The sequence below is a fragment of the Scomber japonicus genome, chromosome 3 (assembly GCF_027409825.1).
Source record: "Scomber japonicus isolate fScoJap1 chromosome 3, fScoJap1.pri, whole genome shotgun sequence".
Lineage (NCBI taxonomy): Eukaryota > Metazoa > Chordata > Actinopteri > Scombriformes > Scombridae > Scomber > Scomber japonicus.
The window spans coordinates 25,321,131-25,339,535 of NC_070580.1; the positions used below are offsets into that span (position 1 = coordinate 25,321,131).

General features: G+C 40.0%; 1 protein-coding gene across 1 annotated transcript in view; it reads right to left on the minus strand.

The window, feature by feature from the left end:
- The window catches only part of snta1 (syntrophin, alpha 1), a 33,198-nt gene extending 15,359 nt beyond the window's left edge, over positions 1 to 17,839 (minus strand). The window contains exons 1-2 of the mRNA XM_053315875.1: positions 17,473 to 17,839; positions 10,345 to 10,530 (exon numbers count right to left, since the gene is read on the minus strand). Of these exons, the coding sequence (XP_053171850.1) occupies positions 10,345 to 10,530; positions 17,473 to 17,761 (475 nt within the window). The 5' untranslated portion in view covers positions 17,762 to 17,839. The remainder of the gene's footprint in view (positions 1 to 10,344; positions 10,531 to 17,472) is intronic.
- Between the last annotated feature and the right edge of the window lie 566 nt (positions 17,840 to 18,405).

The window sequence follows — 18,405 nt, forward strand, 5'->3', positions numbered from 1 at the left end:
TTTCACAGACAACTTCTGTCATCTTACATGACAGGAAAAACATAACAGCAGAAAGAGACTGGTAATTGTTTCTTCAAATGAGACTACTCTGGATAAATGAAGGTTAACATCTTACAACTCCACAAAGACACTGGTGTCCTTGGCTGACATTACTGTCTTTCAGAAGCTGTAGCAGGCTCAGCTTTAAAGCAACAGTGAAGATATTGGTATCATATGAAACTAGGGCAACCTCAGGCATCCACTGGTACCAATCATGACATCTAGCAGGCCAGGAAGGGGACTATATAATGTTTGAAATTTAGACTACATTTTGGTGAGGGAAAAACTTGCGTGGCCATTTCTGAAGGGGTCCCTTGGCCTCTCAAATCAAGATATCTGAATAAAAATGGGTTCTATGACTACCAATAAGTTTCCCATATCCACTTTATACAAACCTCATGCAGTCTTGAGCAAAAATCATGCAGTTTTTTTACATGCTGTATGAATATGTTATTTCCACCTATTCTAAGAAAGGTGTATTTCAATATTTCTGGATAGTGGGGTCCCTAAACAGTCTTGGAACTGCATAAATTGGGTATGACGGGAAAGCTGAGACTATTGTAGATTCAATGAGCCCGACTGTATTAATATGTGATGATGTTAGTCCCCACAGTAGGGAGTGATGTTAGCACCCATTGTAGTGAGACCATTTTTTGAAATTTGACCACACTGTAAAAAATGACCTACTGTGACCTCTAAGATAATCACAGCATCATTGAGCTTTATAAAGACAAATTAGACCAAAGCTATTAAGAGGCTTTCCTAGGTATGTTGATGATAAGAGACAGAACAGAAATGCTCACCAACCAATTACCGAAAAAATTAAATTCCCACAGAAATCTCCAATTTTGTCATAATGTTCTAAGGCCTTATACACATAGACTTTCAGAATTTGAATAAGCACCTAACCAAACACAATGTTAATTACAAAATCATGACTTGAAAAACCTTGACAAAGCGCTGAGCTGCATCTCAAATTAATACATCATAAGGTTCCCAGCTTTCAGATGATGTATATCACTTCTATTTGACTGTTGACCTGCTATTTCCCCCTAAATATACACTGTCCCCAACAGTCTCTGTAGGAAGAGGGCAGTCGAAGAGGTCAACTAAAATAAACAACTGAATCACCAAACTCTTAAATTTGTTCCCAATTAACACAAACTACATGAACCTTGCACTGAACCACTCTGCAGAACAATTTTACATCTAGATAATGGGTACATCTGAAATTAAGAGAAATTAGGGTCACTTGAAAAGTTTTTTTTTTTTTTTTTTTACTGAAAACTATCAAAGTCGAGGACACAAGAGCACAGGGAGCAGCAGGAAGAAAGATTCAATTGGTACTGGAGTAAGAAACTAGAGGGATGTGGCAGAGGGATTCAGTCAAGTTACAAGGGAAAGGTGTATTTTCAAAGTAATAATTATTCTGTCACACATGCGGAGCCACAGAGTTTTAATTAGGAGATTAAAGTACACTCATGTCATTGGCACAACTGTATATAAGAGTAGGCAGTTATGACATCACGAAGCTTAAAAAAGGGATAACAAAAGACTACACTGTTGAAAAGTTCCTATAAAAAAATCATACATGCAGAACCAGTATCAACACTGGCTGGATCCATTCATTTACATCTACACTGACATACCTCAAAAGCATGAATTTTAAGCAGACAATACAAAAGTCCAGTTGAGAATCTGATCACATCGTCAAGTTTACCAAGTGTGAAGTAATTATGCACATGCCCAGGTATCAGTAATCTACCCCTGTTTGATTTCACATGGTCCACACACTAGAATAATGCCACATGCACGTGCATTTTTCAGCTGGCAATTAAATTTGATAGACAGGTCAAATTAAGAGGCAAGTTAAAAAGACAAGTGATGAAAGAGGCCCTGTCTGATACGGCACTTTCAAAATGGTCCTCCAGTTAGCCTCCTGAAGCTGCTCCTCTGCAGACTCTTGCCAACACCAGACGCTACGTAACTAAAGAACAGTATAGTATTTAGCTTATTTTTTCCCCTCCATTCTTTACCCAAAACGTAAACTTCTCAAATATATCAATACATGTTGGAGCCTGACTCTGAGCGGAAATATGGATGACGCTAACACTGGGGGAACAACCTCAGCAACAACCTTACCAACAAAAGCTAGAGAGCAGACAACAATTTGTGGACATGTGCAAATAAGCTAACGTCAGTTTGATGGGGAAGTTGAGTGCAGACACGGCCTTTAGAGCAGAATGAAGCCCTTGCTTTAGCCTGAAGCCCTTGTGTTTACATATGTTCACCTCAAGTTTTGGAACTTTGACCATAGACTGAAAAAAAAAGTTATATCTCCTTTAAAATACATTCATAAAAGACTGTAAAAATCAGGGAAGCAAAGATTTTGACAACAGCCAGGATTTAAATGCAGTCACAAGTGCATGAAGTGTGCATTAGCTGACAGAGCCACTGGGGCAGCAGGACCAGTAACTGTACCAATCCAGCGTGACAAGCTATCTGGACAGTGTTTAGGAATAGTATGAGAAATGTACTAATACTGCACGTCTGATTCTAAAGAGAAAGGACAGGATTCTCCTACTACAGATGACACATTTTTGACAATAATTCTCAGAAGGAGGCATAAGTTCCTGGAGAAATCAGATACATAAGATGGACACACAAGAAGGCTACTATAAAGAACTGCAGGACCAAGCTGCTGCTGCTGCTGCTGCTGCTACTGCTGCTGCCGCCTCCCACCAGATGAACAGATTAGCTAATAAAAAGAAACACCAACTCTCACATCTCTGACGCCAAAAGACATGCACCTGAGATTTTGGATTTGGAAACAGTGTGAATTAACAAAATCTCACTTGCCTCCCCAGCTACCTGTCTGTCAGGTCCAAGGGGAACAAAGGCCACCCTCTGGATCAGCAGGAAAGGTAGAGGTAGTGTGGGTGTGAGCAAATTTGTGTGCAAAGTGCATGTGCTTGCATACATAAGTACAGTCTGTTTGCAGATTATATAATGTTTGAACAGACAACATAACTGAGGCATACTGCTTCAGTAACAGACCGTGAATTGAACAGAGTGAACTTCAGACACTGAATGAATATTGCGGTCTTAGCGAGCAGTATGTTGTGCTATGTGCTATATGAGGAGCTTTAAACCTCACTCCCCAAATTCGTTATATTCCATAAATCACTCACTTAACCAGACTTGAATCAGTGCAGGGAGATAGGGTGGGAATATCTCTGCTGGCTTTGCTTAAAGAGACTATATGGTATGTATCTTCTTATAAGAGGCTGTATTCTCACATGCCCTTGAAGAACTGTATTTATAGATATGAAACACAATTTTTAGCCCTCAAGCAAAATGTGACTCAAACTGAAAGTCTGCACTCTTCAGTCTTCTCCAGGCCTGCACTGTTCACCCTCGTACCAATAGCTCTAACAATATTATAAGTAGTATTATGAAGATGACCTTCAGTGGTAACCTGCTTAACCAAACTCACATGTGGGTGATGCGTTCTGTATAACAGTGTAACCGTGCTGCAGTTGAAGGTAAGGATTGTATAGTAAAAAATGGCATGTATTACACTATTCATCAATAAATGTCTCACTTTCATCACACAACTTGCATTACAAGTGCAGTCGAAGGATTTGATGCATAAGTTGTGTGTGTGCATGTATGTGTGTGTGTGGAAGGAAGAGGAAGAGTGAGAGAAAAAGAGATTAGGTTTGGGGTTAGCGCTTGTTGGGAATGCTGACAAAGCATCCTTCAGCTAACACTCATCACAGACACAAATTAACCTCTTCAAATCTAATCTCACTACAGACACATTCCTGCTTGTGCATATTGAATTTTCACATTATGAATTAAATTATATTATTTTAAAACAGTATTAATGCACTGGGATCTACAAGAATGACTGTCACAATTATCAAGTGCAACCAATGAGACTTCATATTAAAAAATGTAATGATTAAAAAAGTTGTTCCCAAAAAAGATGTAATGAAACTTAGATTCAAAAGTATAGCCTGCATGAAAGACATGATCTAAACAGTGAGGCAACACACGAGTCAACTCAGCAGAGGCCATATCTAACGGTCATGTGACAATGTGAAGCCAAGGTAGCTAAAAATAACAAACTGAAGGGAAATGTACACCTATTCTTGTTAGGTACTGGCTCACAGGTAAGCGGCTCTATGCATCAATGTTTCAACACATACTCCTTTCCTTAGCATATAAAAAATAAAAACTACACACATGCCCTTCAGTGATTTGGTGTACAGAACAGCTGATTCAAATCAATTAGAAATCAACATGAACCTATGTCCACGTTCGTCCACATTCTAGGAATCAACAAGTAGGAAAAATATGTAGATGCAAATATTCTACGATGGGCTCTGGAAAGCTGCCCTCTACTTTCTATGTGCTTAATATCAACATTCAAATTGAATACATTGTGAGATCTTTGATTTGAGGATCACATATTACCTATGCCACCAGAGATGGTATGTGTTGTTTTTTTTCCTCTGAAGAAGGTAATGTGTGCCATAATGTTGATCTATAAAATTCATTACAGCAGTGGAACTCCAATTACATTCATTTAAGACTGGACTATCTTTTGAACACAACTTAAAACAAATGTTGTATCATCTAGTAACACATTCTGAACATATTTGGCAGGAAGTGAAATTAAATTTTCGAGTAGATGAATGCTTTCTTTCATTGTGGTGATAACTACTGTAAACCACAAAATGTAATCATATCCCCAAATGATTTTACATCTACAGTCACTGAATCCACATTTGAAAAGTTTGTCTTTTATTCAGTACATCAAGCTTAGTAAAGGTCCACATATTTAAGTACATGAGAGAATAACATTAACACTTGTTTTTCATCCCTTCCCTTTTCTGTTTGCTTGCTTCTTTGTTTTTGGGCCTTAATGATAGCATATTTTTCCCAGGGACACTGGACTTTGTACAAAGTCAGTCAACAGTTCATGCTTACACATTGGCCAACAGCCCAATGTGGACAACAAAAATCAGACCATTTGATACGGCTAACAGGACCTGTCCAAAACACATACTCTTCCTGCTAGAGGAAGTTTTATACAAGGGAAAGACTGCAACCGAAGAGCTTCCTTAACTAAGCCCACTTAATCCATGTGTGTGCACTGAGCCTGAGCACAACTAACTTAATGAAAAGGACAGGACAGAAAGAACCAGCAGTGTCCAGAAATGTCTTGGCAGAGGGTACTAGCCCTCCTCTCTCACTCTGTCCCCCACTCTCTCTTTCATGCACACAGAGTGCACTGAAAACTACGTCCCACTGGATATCCAAGTAAATTCTACTGAAATTCAGGCTGACATTAAGCTTATACCCTTACCAAGTGCAAAAATGGACGTAACCACCATGGAACAAGACCCTCTCTTTCTGGCCAGGCTTTAGCCATAATGTAATATAAAGTCCTCCTCCACTCAAAAGTGCATTTACTTTCACTGTGCAGACTGCAGAGTGATGAATAGTATGTGCAGAGTGTGACACTAGAAGGCTGTTTTCACATTTGTGTGTGGAAAGTGGAACATTTCACTGCTTACCAAAAATCAGTTTAAGCCGTGTACCTATGAGCATTTGTGACATCAATTTCTTTGGGAGCCAGTCGAGGTCCAGTACTCAACTTAGACAAGTGTGATGTGGAAATTTGAAGCCTCCAGTGCACAAACAGTGACACCATGTCCTAACACACTGTCCTCACTGAATGTAATGCGAGCGAGTGTCAGCAACAAAATCAGTTTGACTGCTTTGTTTTCTGTTGGAGTTTCCCAACCGGCTGCGAGAGACAGTAAAGAAATAAAATCAAATGTGAGTTTCCTGTTTAAAAAGTACAAACAGAGGACAGCAAGTACTCTCCCATCTTTTACTGGAGTTGTTACATCTCCAGTCTGATATTGAGTGCACAGCTGATATGCATATTTAACATTCAGAGTGGATAGAGAGAGCGCCCAATGTCACGCAACGCAATGTGAGAGTCAGACAGTTGCATGCTGGTAGGACACAGTGTGGAATAAACTTTTTAGTGAAGTAGGAGACATTTTGTGTCATGACAACTTTGGAAATGAAAAAAAAAAGAAGCATATTCATAGATTCTAGATAATGAACTAGAAGGAGTAGATGTCAGGTAACCAGGCAATTAAACTTTTTTTAAATGAAAAAACCACATCAGACAGAGATTATTATGCAAAGCAGAGTATTTTTATGTCTTTAAAACAAGTCTGGGGGCATCTTTAATTTTTTAGCCATTTTAAGTGCCAAGTGAGAAAAGCACCAAAAATAGGACAATGAGATGAACATGCAATTTAAATTATTTTATTATTTCAGACATTCATTTGTTTACATTGTAGAGTCAGTAATCTACCAGAGTAATTGCTTGTGCCTTCATTAATGTACAGTACCAGTTAAACGTTTGGCCACACCTTCACTTTCCCTTGAATGAGGAAGTGCGTCCAGTAGCCCTCATGTATGCACAGATGTTGACATCTGTCTGCCTTTCATGAACAAACACATTCAGACATACCATCTCTCAACCCTTACATTCACACTTACCTCAGTGGCCTGAAGTGTTCTGTGCAGCCTATTTATCCCCCCTGCCTGCACCTTGTGTGTGTGTGTGGTGTGTGTGTGTGTGTGTGTCTGTTTTTGTACGTATGTAGTACGTGTTTGTACTTTGTGTGTTTGTGCTTTTCTGTCAGACCTTGGTTACCCAGGGAGCAGCTTTACCATTCAACTATGCCTACCCCCCACCCATTCTTTCACACACACACGGTTTCCTAGTCCCCCTGGTTTCTACATACAGAAGTGGAACGCAGCCGGTTTTGGCTGGCAAGCTGGTGGCAATGATAGATGCGTTTTCAGTGAGAGTAGAATCCAAATTAAAATAAGGTAGAAACAGTGGGGCAGTTCCGGGACCAGTGCTACAGTTGCAAGCAATGCTCATCCAGTCCCTGTTGAGACGCTTCATATATGGCTCCTGTCACTTTCACATCTAGCCTCATTTCTTTTACATTTCACATATTCATTTTTGCTCCAAAAAAACATGTCTAATTGTTTCAGGGTGTCCTCACACTTGACAGTTTGCAAAATTGATATATAAATCTCAGAGTTCACTGTGACAGAAACCCCATGACTCTTTTACAAGAGCTCATTCAGGTGTAGTAATATGGTGTGAGTAGACCTGGGAACATGTCGAGCTGACCTGTGCACCTCCTTTCTTCATCCTTTTCTTTTCTCTCCTTACACACACACACACACACACACACACACACACAGACACATTTGAGGACGCAGCTCTCTCTATTAAAGCATAGACACACACAGGTAAGAACACAGCACATGTGCTCACACACACACACACACACACACACACACACACACACACACACACACACACACACACACACACACACACACACACACACACACACACACACACACACACACACACACACACACACACACACACACAGGTTGTAAATGTCGCTGGGAGGAAATGAAGGCAGCTGGGGTTTTATGGTTTCATCTGGTCTGTTATATTTATCTGACCCTCTCAGGTGTTTACTATTCCTCCCTCTCACACACACGCATTGATTATTCCTTCACATTTTGACGTGAGGTACGACAGGAACACACAGTGAGAGGAACAGAGGGCATCCTATTGGGAACATATGGTATGGCCTGTAGGTTTTTTTTCTTATCAAACAAACAACACGCAAATTCTTATTTACTGTGAGAGGTTAGGGAACATTGCAGGAGGAGGGAGGCTTTACACACAGTCACACTCACACCTGGAAGCTGCCCAGCACTGCCCCTTTCTTCTGCTACTGGCTGCTAAGCAACTGTGTGGAACATTAAAATGTGATCTATTGGAATATATAGTGGCCACTATAATAAAGTGTGACAGATACACATCTGGAAACCCTTATCACAATAATCTAATGAGCTATTTTCTTATTTTCTCATGTTTTGATCTTCTTTCATGACTATTTTGAAGACAATGTTTTTACCAGTGCACGTCACCTAGCATGTGCTGCTACAACAATCAAACTTTGCATTAAACTAAGTGAGCAGAAGTCTGTTAAGCACTTAAAAATATTTCTTTGCTTGATTTCTAAACGAGCCAAAAAAAAAAATTCTGCCACAGGCGCTGAATGCCAATGATTAAATGTTAAATGTTGTGAAAGTACTTATCTGACAGATACGAGTATTACTGTTCATATATTTTAATGTGATCGAGCCAGTTTTTCCTTGACCTCAGTGAAGGCCATCTGTGTTATAATTTTCATAGAGCAATGAAAACTGCCTTGAGCACAGCAGTGGTTGCTGGTTGTTTCTGTGCACATGTACAAAGACTGTTACCCTGACCTTTAACACTGTAGTAGTGCCAAGAATGAGTTTGCTTCTGAGTGTTTCTGAATGTTTTGATAAAATGCCAAAATAAAACCAAAATAAACATTGCATCTGAACTTCATGTCATATGTATTCACAATTATTTGTATGGATGTCTAATGAAGCACAAATAGTCTTGAAATAAAATCGGAATCTTGAAACTGCAGCTGCAAAGCTCGTAACACTCAAGAGTGGACCAGAAACTTTCATTCTGTATTTCCTCTATTCCCTAAAAATACTTTAAAGCTTCTCACAACAGATATGCATCCTGCAGTCCTGCAATCTCCAGTTCAGACAGACGTGCACACAAACACAAGCAATGGAACTGCAGGACATCAAAAAAATACACACATAAACTCTCATCACACACACACACACACACACACACACACACACACGCACGAGCTCACTCAACCCTCCCTCTCCCCTCAGTGAGCCTCCAAGCCTCTTTCGTCTCTTCACTCCTCCGTCGGTCCTCAGGAGGGAGGGAGGGTGTTGAGAGGGGGGCGGGGGGCTGAGGGGGGCATGAAATGATTTCTGACATGACGGATCACAGAGCAGCGCCGGTTGAGCCGCCTGATATCAACACTTTTCTGCCTGACTGTGGACAAGTAAAGCAGGGGGATTTGCAATGATTTCCCCTGGCTGTAGCTCTAGCTGTATCTGCTCCGCTGACTGAAGTTACTGACGCTAGCCCACTGTGTGAGTTAACCCACAGAAATGCTGTCACATAGAAAACTGCTAACTCTGGTTTTAGTGTTGCTAAAAAAAAACTAAACGAAAAAAAAAATGTCATGTTTTATGTCATTAGTTCTGAATACAATAAAAAAAACATAACTGGTAGTATTTTTGGAGACATTTTTTGGACCTACTAGGTTTTCAGCTACAAGTATACGTTGAGAGCACCTATGGTCTGAAGTGTCTGTTTGACTCACATCGCTGCACATCAACTGTGAGCCTCTGTTGAGACACTGTGAGTAAGTGTTCCCTCAAAACACAGTCTTTGACACGCAGAGAACATAAAGATCAATAGAAGGATAACAACAAAGTATCATGTTTTAGAAAAAAATCTGGTCTTTTTTAATAGGAACATCTTGTGTAAAAACCTCACTCAATCTTTGTCTTTACACATGATGCAATCAGTTGGCAAGAGGAACAATTGTTTTTAATCCTTTTTTTGCTGTCCTAACGACTTAAGAGCTCTTCTCAGATTCACAAACGCATGAGGGAAGCGACTAAACTAAATGAGAGAGAGAGAAAGTGACAGAGATGTACAGTTAACAAGCTGTGGCAGCTCAAGTGAACAATTAAGAGAAAGAGGAAGGAATACCTGCTGACTCCACTGCGAACCTTTCGATGCACAGCAGGTTTTATCCTACAAGTTCTACACAGTTCTCAGTTTTGACACGAGGTACGAGTACTTTCCATGAGTGTCAAAACTGTTCGATGCATAGGAAGACTGCTCATTAGCATGCTGAGATATTCAGAGGTGTGAGCCACAACAATACTCCTGAATTTTGATGCTTTGGTTTTCTCCTGCTGTTTCACTGAAAGCTCATTTGGATTTTTTTTTTTCCAAGGAAGTCTGATCAAAGTATGATTTAACAGATCATCTCGCTCAGCTCATCATGTTTGGACTGCGAGGAGAAACCAACCAGAAAGTGCTGTAGAAATGTATGGAAACATATCAAGGTATCAAAAGTTTTCATCGTTTCCCTTTATGTATCTATTTGGAGCTGTGGAGTGCAGACAGGATGGGTGGAAGAACTCTAACTTTTTAAAAATGTTTTGCTCTGTCTTACTGCCAGGGTTACACAGTTAAATAAATAGGTGATTTTGGGTTTGTGCTTTTCTGAAAGAAAAATATCTTACCTTCAAGGATGACTTCCTTTCCGGTCTTCTTCAAAGCTTGCACTGCCTCGTCATGTGTGGCCTCCCGTAAGTCATAACCATTGACAGACAATATGGCGTCACCGACATAAAGCGCCTCGGTCTGGTCAGCAGCCAGGCCCTTAAAAATCTTGGAGATGAGGATTGGCATCTTGTTCTCCTTTCCACCTGTATGAGAAGATGGAAAATAAGGTTGCTGTTTCAACTAAATATTTTATTTTCAGGAGCCTGCTGTTTCACATAGTTCCACGTAGTTGTGCACATTAACATTTGCACAGAACTATAAAACTCAACTTTTTACAAAGTGGCTTCTATTAAGTGTCTGTGCTGAGATGTAAGAACAAGGACAAATTCTGTGTTAAATACAACGCTGAGAGTAAGTGTTTTTATATTCACCATGACTCCACACCAGTTGTTACACTTTTCATGTCACAGTGAAGGAGATAATGCCAGAAACAAACAGTAAATTAACAGCTTTGTTCAATATAAGCATATTATCCTTACCTATAACAGTGTTTAGAATTAAGAGCATTCATATACTGATTAATAAACCAATGGATTAGTCAATCAACAGAAAATTATTAATGATTAATTGCCAAATAAATGTCATTTATTAAGTAAAAAATGCCAAACATTATGTGGTTTGTGCCTCTGAGGATTGCCTGCTTTCCTCTGTTTTATATCAGCGTAAATTGAAAATATTTGGGTTCAGTGAAACAGTGGCATTTGGTGACATTTTCACTATTTTGTAACATGTAATATGTAATTTGAATGAAGTAATGAATAATCAAAATAATCATTAGGTGTAGCCCTAAATCTAATGGTAAGATATCAGTCTGTTCTAATAACTATGTAGTTATTATTATGCCATATGTAGACAGGAGACAATATCCTTGTTACGCCTACAGTATTATGACTCAACCATTACAAGTCTTACATTTGAGCAGTTTAAAGAGCACATAAGGACAGACCTCCTGGACTAACTTGTGCTCTTTCCTATCTCTTCCACTTCCTCCCTTTCTCCCTCTCATTAATTGAAGGTCAGCTAGTAAGCAGATGGATCTGCCTTTTCCTGTTGGCTCCCACTCTTCATCAGATATGTCGTCATTAATGTCAGGTGACAGTTGGACTCTGGCCTCGGGCTAGTGAGAAATTATCTAAAGGACGATGACATACTAATTAATTTTAAATACATTTTCCACAGGTTGCTTCCTCTGGGTGATTCCTTGGGAATTACGTCATGTATTTTCCAGCGGAGGCCACAGCAGCCTGAGCCAACACACTACATGCATGTCAATCACTATACCGCTCAATGTTTTAAAATGTGGATGGATTTACTAGCTACTTGACCGCTCTGTGGCATTGGATAGTTGTTTTTCTGCATGACTGAGTATTAGAAGTGAGGCGGTGCCCTGTACTTACTGAGTCTCTGATTCATGATGTGTTGAAAGAAATTGGAAGTGGAGACGAGCAGAAGAGCAACCTTCAGACATGTCGGTGGTGTTATCATCAATGTATGTAACAACATTTTAATCATCTAGAATATTAATCAGAATCATGACCTTTTAACTTTCTTCACTATTGTTGTTGCTGTCTCTGTTTGATGTAAATCTCTTTAAATTATCATATAAAAAACAATCAGGTTGCTAAAAAGCCTCTAAACCCCTGAAAGCTGATTTTTTATCTTGTGAATACAAGTTATCCTCTTGATATGGGTCTTGTACAAGTTCATATCTTGCACACACAACATTAAATATTATAATGTTTGGCACTTTGGAGACTCCGTAGTTCATCTTGTGTTACCTTGCCAGAAACATTTAAAAATCCGATGCCTCAATTGATTCTTCATAACAAAGGAAGATTGGTGTACTGAGTATGATAGGTGACTCTTAGATGGTAGAGGGAGCATTTATAATGTCCTTGAGTGGATACAACTTTACTACTTTGGACTCTCTGTGGAATAGTTTGGTATTGTGCTACTAAATTGAAAGTTTTTGTCCAACATGAATAAATGTTGCATTTTACATGGATGAGTGTCCTTGAAGGCTTTCGTTAACAGCAGTGTGGAAAACTAGGTTTGCCGATTAGGCCACACACTGTGTCCATGAAGCACCCATTATGTAGGTTAGAATGACAGTTATATGTAATGATTGCAATATAAAGCCAACTCTACAAGCTTTTTGGATCTATTCATCTACCAGTAACAACAGTAAACTTCAACACAGTCTACTACATAACAATATTAACAATAAACTTCATATTGCACTTTTCCTGACAAAGTTACAAGTGATTTACATGAAAAGAAGGAAAAAAACAAATACAGATAAACACAGGGATTCAAACAACACCAGGGGATGATGTTAAATAAAATGGCAAGAGTGGGATGATAAAACTCAGCAACATTTGAAATATTCATCAACACTTTTCTACAAAAAGAATGCTTTAAGATATGAATTTAAGAGGAGATTTAAAAGACGCTAAAGATGTAGCTTGTCTGATCTCAATAGAGGCTGAGTGTTTCACAGTCTGGAGGCTCTAACAGCGAACTGCTAGTCATCTTTGATCACCAGCCGAGACCAACGAATAACCAACAGAGCCCCATCCACCGATCTAAGGCAGCGAGACCATTTCATGCTTTACAAAAAGTGATCTGCGAAATTCTAAAAACAATATGGAAAAAGAGCAGCTGCCAATTATTATAAAAAAACCTTTTAATAGATTAAATTTACAGTCACTGTTGATACATGTATACATATATCACACATCTAACACAATTAAAATGGAAAAATGTTCTGCATGTCAACTGAAATGTTCTCAAGCCCTGTGAAGGGATGTATCCTGCTCACTCCCTCACTCCCTCGTTCCAGCCCTACCCCCCAATTCCAAATTTCCCAGCTGATTTGAGGATTAAAACTGAATACCTTCCAGTCACAAGTTGCTTCTCTAACCTTCAGGTTACCTTTGCCCGCAATTTGCACCACCACCAACGAATTACATTGCTATATAATCTCCTTTCACTACAGGAAGACTCTATAGTATCACCATCAATACACTAACTGCACACTGATTCTCTGTATCGCCTCCATGAAAGGTTTAAAGCCAGACACGCTTTAACGCCGGACATCCAGTAATGCCTTATTACTGCCTCTGGTGGGATGGGTAGCTCCAAAGTATTTAAGAACTTAATATTTAAAAAAAAAAGAAAGTTACCAACTGTACTCTAAACTTAGTGTGCTAAATTGAAGAGTAAACATTAGATGAAAGAAAAGGCCAATAACTTTAACCTGCAGTGCTTACCACACTACTGCCTGGCTACTGATCCAACCATGAAAGTTAATTAAATTGAAAAATCCAAGAGTACTGTTGCAGGACAGATACAGCATCTCACATACTTCAACAATGACTGCTGGGCCAGGATACTGTCAGTGACCTTTCAGCTTCATTAAAGCTGACATGCTAATGTCTCGTGTACCCAACCAATACTAATAGAGTGCTCCCCACAACATTTCCCACACTACCAAGTGCAGAGCTATCTCCTTTTACCTGATGAATTGTGGTATATTTATGCCAAGCAACTATTTAAAGTAAATGGTTGGACAAGTGGGCAAAAGACAGCCTGATTTCTTTGGATGAAAGTGGCATTGGTGTCACTGTGTGATTGGAGGGGGGGGGGCACTGGAGTTGAACTTGGCATTGGCACTAAAATGATGTCAATAGATTTATATTGTTTATATTTAAATCTGTGAAGCGTACTTCATTTTTTATTAAATGACTTGTTTGGTGTAAGCAATGCCTGCTGTACAAGTTTTTCACCCTCTGCTTTGACAAACTACTTTGGGGACACATAGAGAGGTAGGGGCCAACAACAGTGACAAGCACACAGTAACCTTTCCCCCCTTTATTATCTCCTTGCTATTCCATTGCTCTCTTCACATGCATTCAGGTGTAGCTCTAATGTCTTATATTCACATGAATGCTAAATAAACATTCCTCAACATACAGTAGAAAACAACCGGCAGTATGTCTGCCACTCCTACACAACCCTAAATCCTTGTATATTACCTTTTCCATCCCACCTTTCTTCCTCCAACTTTTCATGTCTGTCACACTTATGTACCCTCCAGCAGGCGGCCTGTTATACAGTTGACAGGAGGGTGGGTGCTGGCGGGGGTGGGGTGGAGCCACTGGAGTTACCAGTGACAGGTAAATGAATGGTACTGGTATATACAACACTGACAAGCACCTAATTAAGTGAATTTGTGCTGACAATATGTTTGTTGTGAAAATCCAAAGAGTTCAGCATGATCAGCATTTAACTTCTTCAAACTTTAGCTGAACTGTATGCAGTGTGTTAATTAATTAATAATGAGAGAAACAACAGAAAACGATACAGATTTAACTTAAAATAACAAATGTTCAGAGCCACAACAGAAAAAAAAAAAACAACATTCGTATTTATAGATTTGTTATGTAACGCTGCACCTGAGCCTTGTGCAAAACCCTGAAAAAAATATTGCCAATAAGCTCAAGGCACCAAAATATAGTTTCATAATATTTGCCCTAAAAATGCAAACATTGATTTTAACTTATCAAAAGTTCTACTAGACTGGAATAAAAGACATCAAGACAAGCCAGCAAAGCTAATGAATCCCAAAATATTGCAGCACTTTTGACCAATTGTTTAATCTAAAAATCCAAATCAATCAATGTGACCTCCACTTTGGCTAAACCGCACACTCTGAAGAACTGTGGCTAAGACAACATGTGTGAGACCAGGGTCTACAGAAGCAGGCTCTTCCTCATTCTGACCAGCAGGCCTGTCTAAAGACCTGGAGCCACGCGTCCTGGCCTCTCCTCTTAAATTTAGACATGCGAGAGTAAAGGTTGACTGCCTCCACGCTTTTCTGCAAGCTGGGGTGGGCTCCCTAAAATTAACACTAATGGAGTACTCCACTCCCAGCCACATAGCTTTCATCTTTAGCCAATGACAACTGCCTGCTGTGGGTTGCGTTTCTCAGCTGTTCACATTGTGGGGTCAGCCCAGCTAGCCCAAAACAAGTCCCACCCTGTTCTTATTCTGCTTCACCCTCTTTCTTTTTGACACTTATACCATTACTTTTTTTCTCCTTTCTTCCAGGCAATTCATTTGACCTCTTTTCTGTGTTCCATTTGATCTTTGGTTTGCTCTTTGTGCCATTGCCTCTCCCACTGGTGCACCGTCCTTCCTCCCTCCCTTCATCGCTGCCTTTGAGCAATCACCATCACAACATTGTCAAGCCAGCGGGGTGCCAGCAATGATTTTGTTTTAATAACATGCTGTCTGATTTTCAAAGCCACCCATTTCCACAGAGATGGACATTGTGTTTATGTCATTAAGGGCTGGCTTTGTTGTTGTTGTTTGTGCTGGTGGTAGAGGCAGGGGAACTAAAATGAATATATCACCAACAGCAACAATGATGAGCAATCTTTGCAACTAGACAATGGTGCGAGTCCACAGCTGTCCGTCAAATCGACCCCATCCACTGGCCAATGGCCAAGTGGTAACTTGTCAATACATGCAGACTGCAAACCTTTTAGCAAGTTATGGACTGAACTTTCATGCAGGTATGTCCAAAAGCAATGTACACAAAAGTCTATCTTACAACTCAGATGTGTTATTCACTACTCACTGCACTGCCTTGATTTTTGTTGTGATAGTAGGCTACATGTGTCCCCAACCCAAGGTGAGTAACAAATCACAACTTTAACATGATACCCACAGTCTAGTTTAATATAATGGAACCCTAACATGTAACACAGCAAAATTAAAATCACCATGAAACTGCCAGCAAAATTATGTAAGCAACATTAAGACAGCACCAGCAGTGTAAAGTGAATATTACTGTAGATGCCATATAAATGATATGAGCTTGAGTTTGTTTAAGCAAAACAAAGTATTGGTTAATCTGCATTATCACTACACTATATCCACTTCATCTTACATAGCTTCCTAATGCTCAACACTCCCAGTCTCCTCCACATTGAGATCTCCACTGAGATAGTAGCCTGTTGCTGCAGGTCGAGGAAACAGGACAGGGAAAAGTCTTTTAACAGCCGCTGCTCAATGCATGATGCAGGTATGTGAGCCTGGCTTGTAAGACACGGAGAGGTCACAACCTTTTCCCATTGCGAGGTTATAGGAGCAATCCTGTTCTAACCATGATGTAGCTGCAGCAGGGTCTATACATTTGAGCTGCTCATTTTCACTCTATCAAAGCTTAATCAACAAAGTAGATCTTTCAACCACACACAGTTTCTATTGTGTAGAAACAGAAATGGATTTACTCCTGTTTCTGCTCCACTTTCAGCACTTCATTTGTCATCAGCCATACCATTCACTGACTGACACTGTCCTTTTTCTATTGCAGATACAGTATGCACCTAATTTACACTTTGAAAAAAGGTATTACCAACATAAATGTACTTGATATGTATTGTCTGTCTTAGTTTATAACGTGGAAATGTACCAATGAAACCAATAAAGGACATAAGAAAAGCATTGATAGTTAGGTAATGTTAGTTGTTGGTGGCTATTGAATTTAACAGGTGTTTCTAGAGGAAAGAGTAGCTAACTTAATCCGTGATTTTGTCATTTAAATTAACGTTTTGATATTAAGAAAATGGAGGGAACTTTGTCTTGCCCAAAAGAAAGTGCTTACTAGTATAAAAAGACATGTTTTTGTCCTTCTTTTCTGAACTTAACCAAGGTTAGTGTCTTAAGGTTAGCTATGAGTGAGACTGACCACAGTAGCTAGCTCATTGCCATCTCCGGTGACTCTGGGACACTTGAAATGGTTCCCCGTTGAAAGTGAGGCACAGCTTGAGATAACCACAGCTGTCATTTTTTCCATGTGTGTGCAAACAAGAGTCCTAAAAAATGCCTTCAAGTGAAAGTTAGCAGATAAGCATTTACGTCGAGAAATGAAGTTGATTTAGACGCACATTTTTGGGGGGTTTTAACGACACGTTTTCCACTCTGCCCTCAAACTCCTGCCTGTAACTTGTGTTAAGTGTGATTCATGTTAGCTTCTAGTAGCTGCTTTGCTACTTGTCCTAAAGTGTTTTTCTCACCTTTGATACTAATCCCGAGTCCTCCAACATCTTGCTTGGTAACTCGCACGGTGCGTTTCACGTTGGTGATGGTTTCTGGGACCGGGGACGAGCTGAGGTTCGGGGGGTCTCCGTTGATAGCACCGGCGGGATTCGGTGGGGGCTTCGCGGGTTCTTCGGCGCCGTCTCCGGGGTTTATAGTAAGCGTATCCTCAGTGAGTGTGGCCAACACCCGGATCCAGCGGTCCACGGTCACCCGAAGTTCCAGCAGTCCCGTTTTTTGCGCCTTCATCGCGGCAGCCATGTTCATCGCATTCCTGGAATAACTCTAGACGGGCTGGCAGTCCTGTAAAGAGATAGGGGGTGGAGGGCTGAGGTGGGAGGCACACACACACACACACACACACACTGTACACAACTCCTCTCTCTCTCTCTCTCTCTCTCTCTCTCTCTCTCTCTCTCTCTCTCTCTCTCCCTGTCCCCCCTCCAAAGAGGTTTATCCACAAGTAAGAAGTAAAGTTAATTGAGGGTGATACGATTAGAAACGGTGTTGACACACACACTCAAAGTTCAAAGCGCTTCTTGTTGAGTCCTCCCCCATTAATGAACTGTGTGCGGTCGAGTCACACATAATTAAGTTTTGATTCATTTATTTATTTATTTATTTTTCGAGTGCATTGAACCACCCGGGCTCAGATCACAGATCTAATTTGCAATGTGCCCAACAGACACAAAATCACTGCACTGATATATACAGACGTTCTGTCATGAAGAAAATAAAATCAATAGTGCTTCTAAAGGCTAGTGCTCTTCCTTTCCAGCAGATAGAACTCATCCACAAATCTTGTTCAGTTTGAACTCTGCTGACAGAAATCATTCTAATGTATGTGAAGTGATGTTAGCCACAGAGTGATTAAAAAAACTGTTTTTACCATGTTACTCTGAAACTTCTCA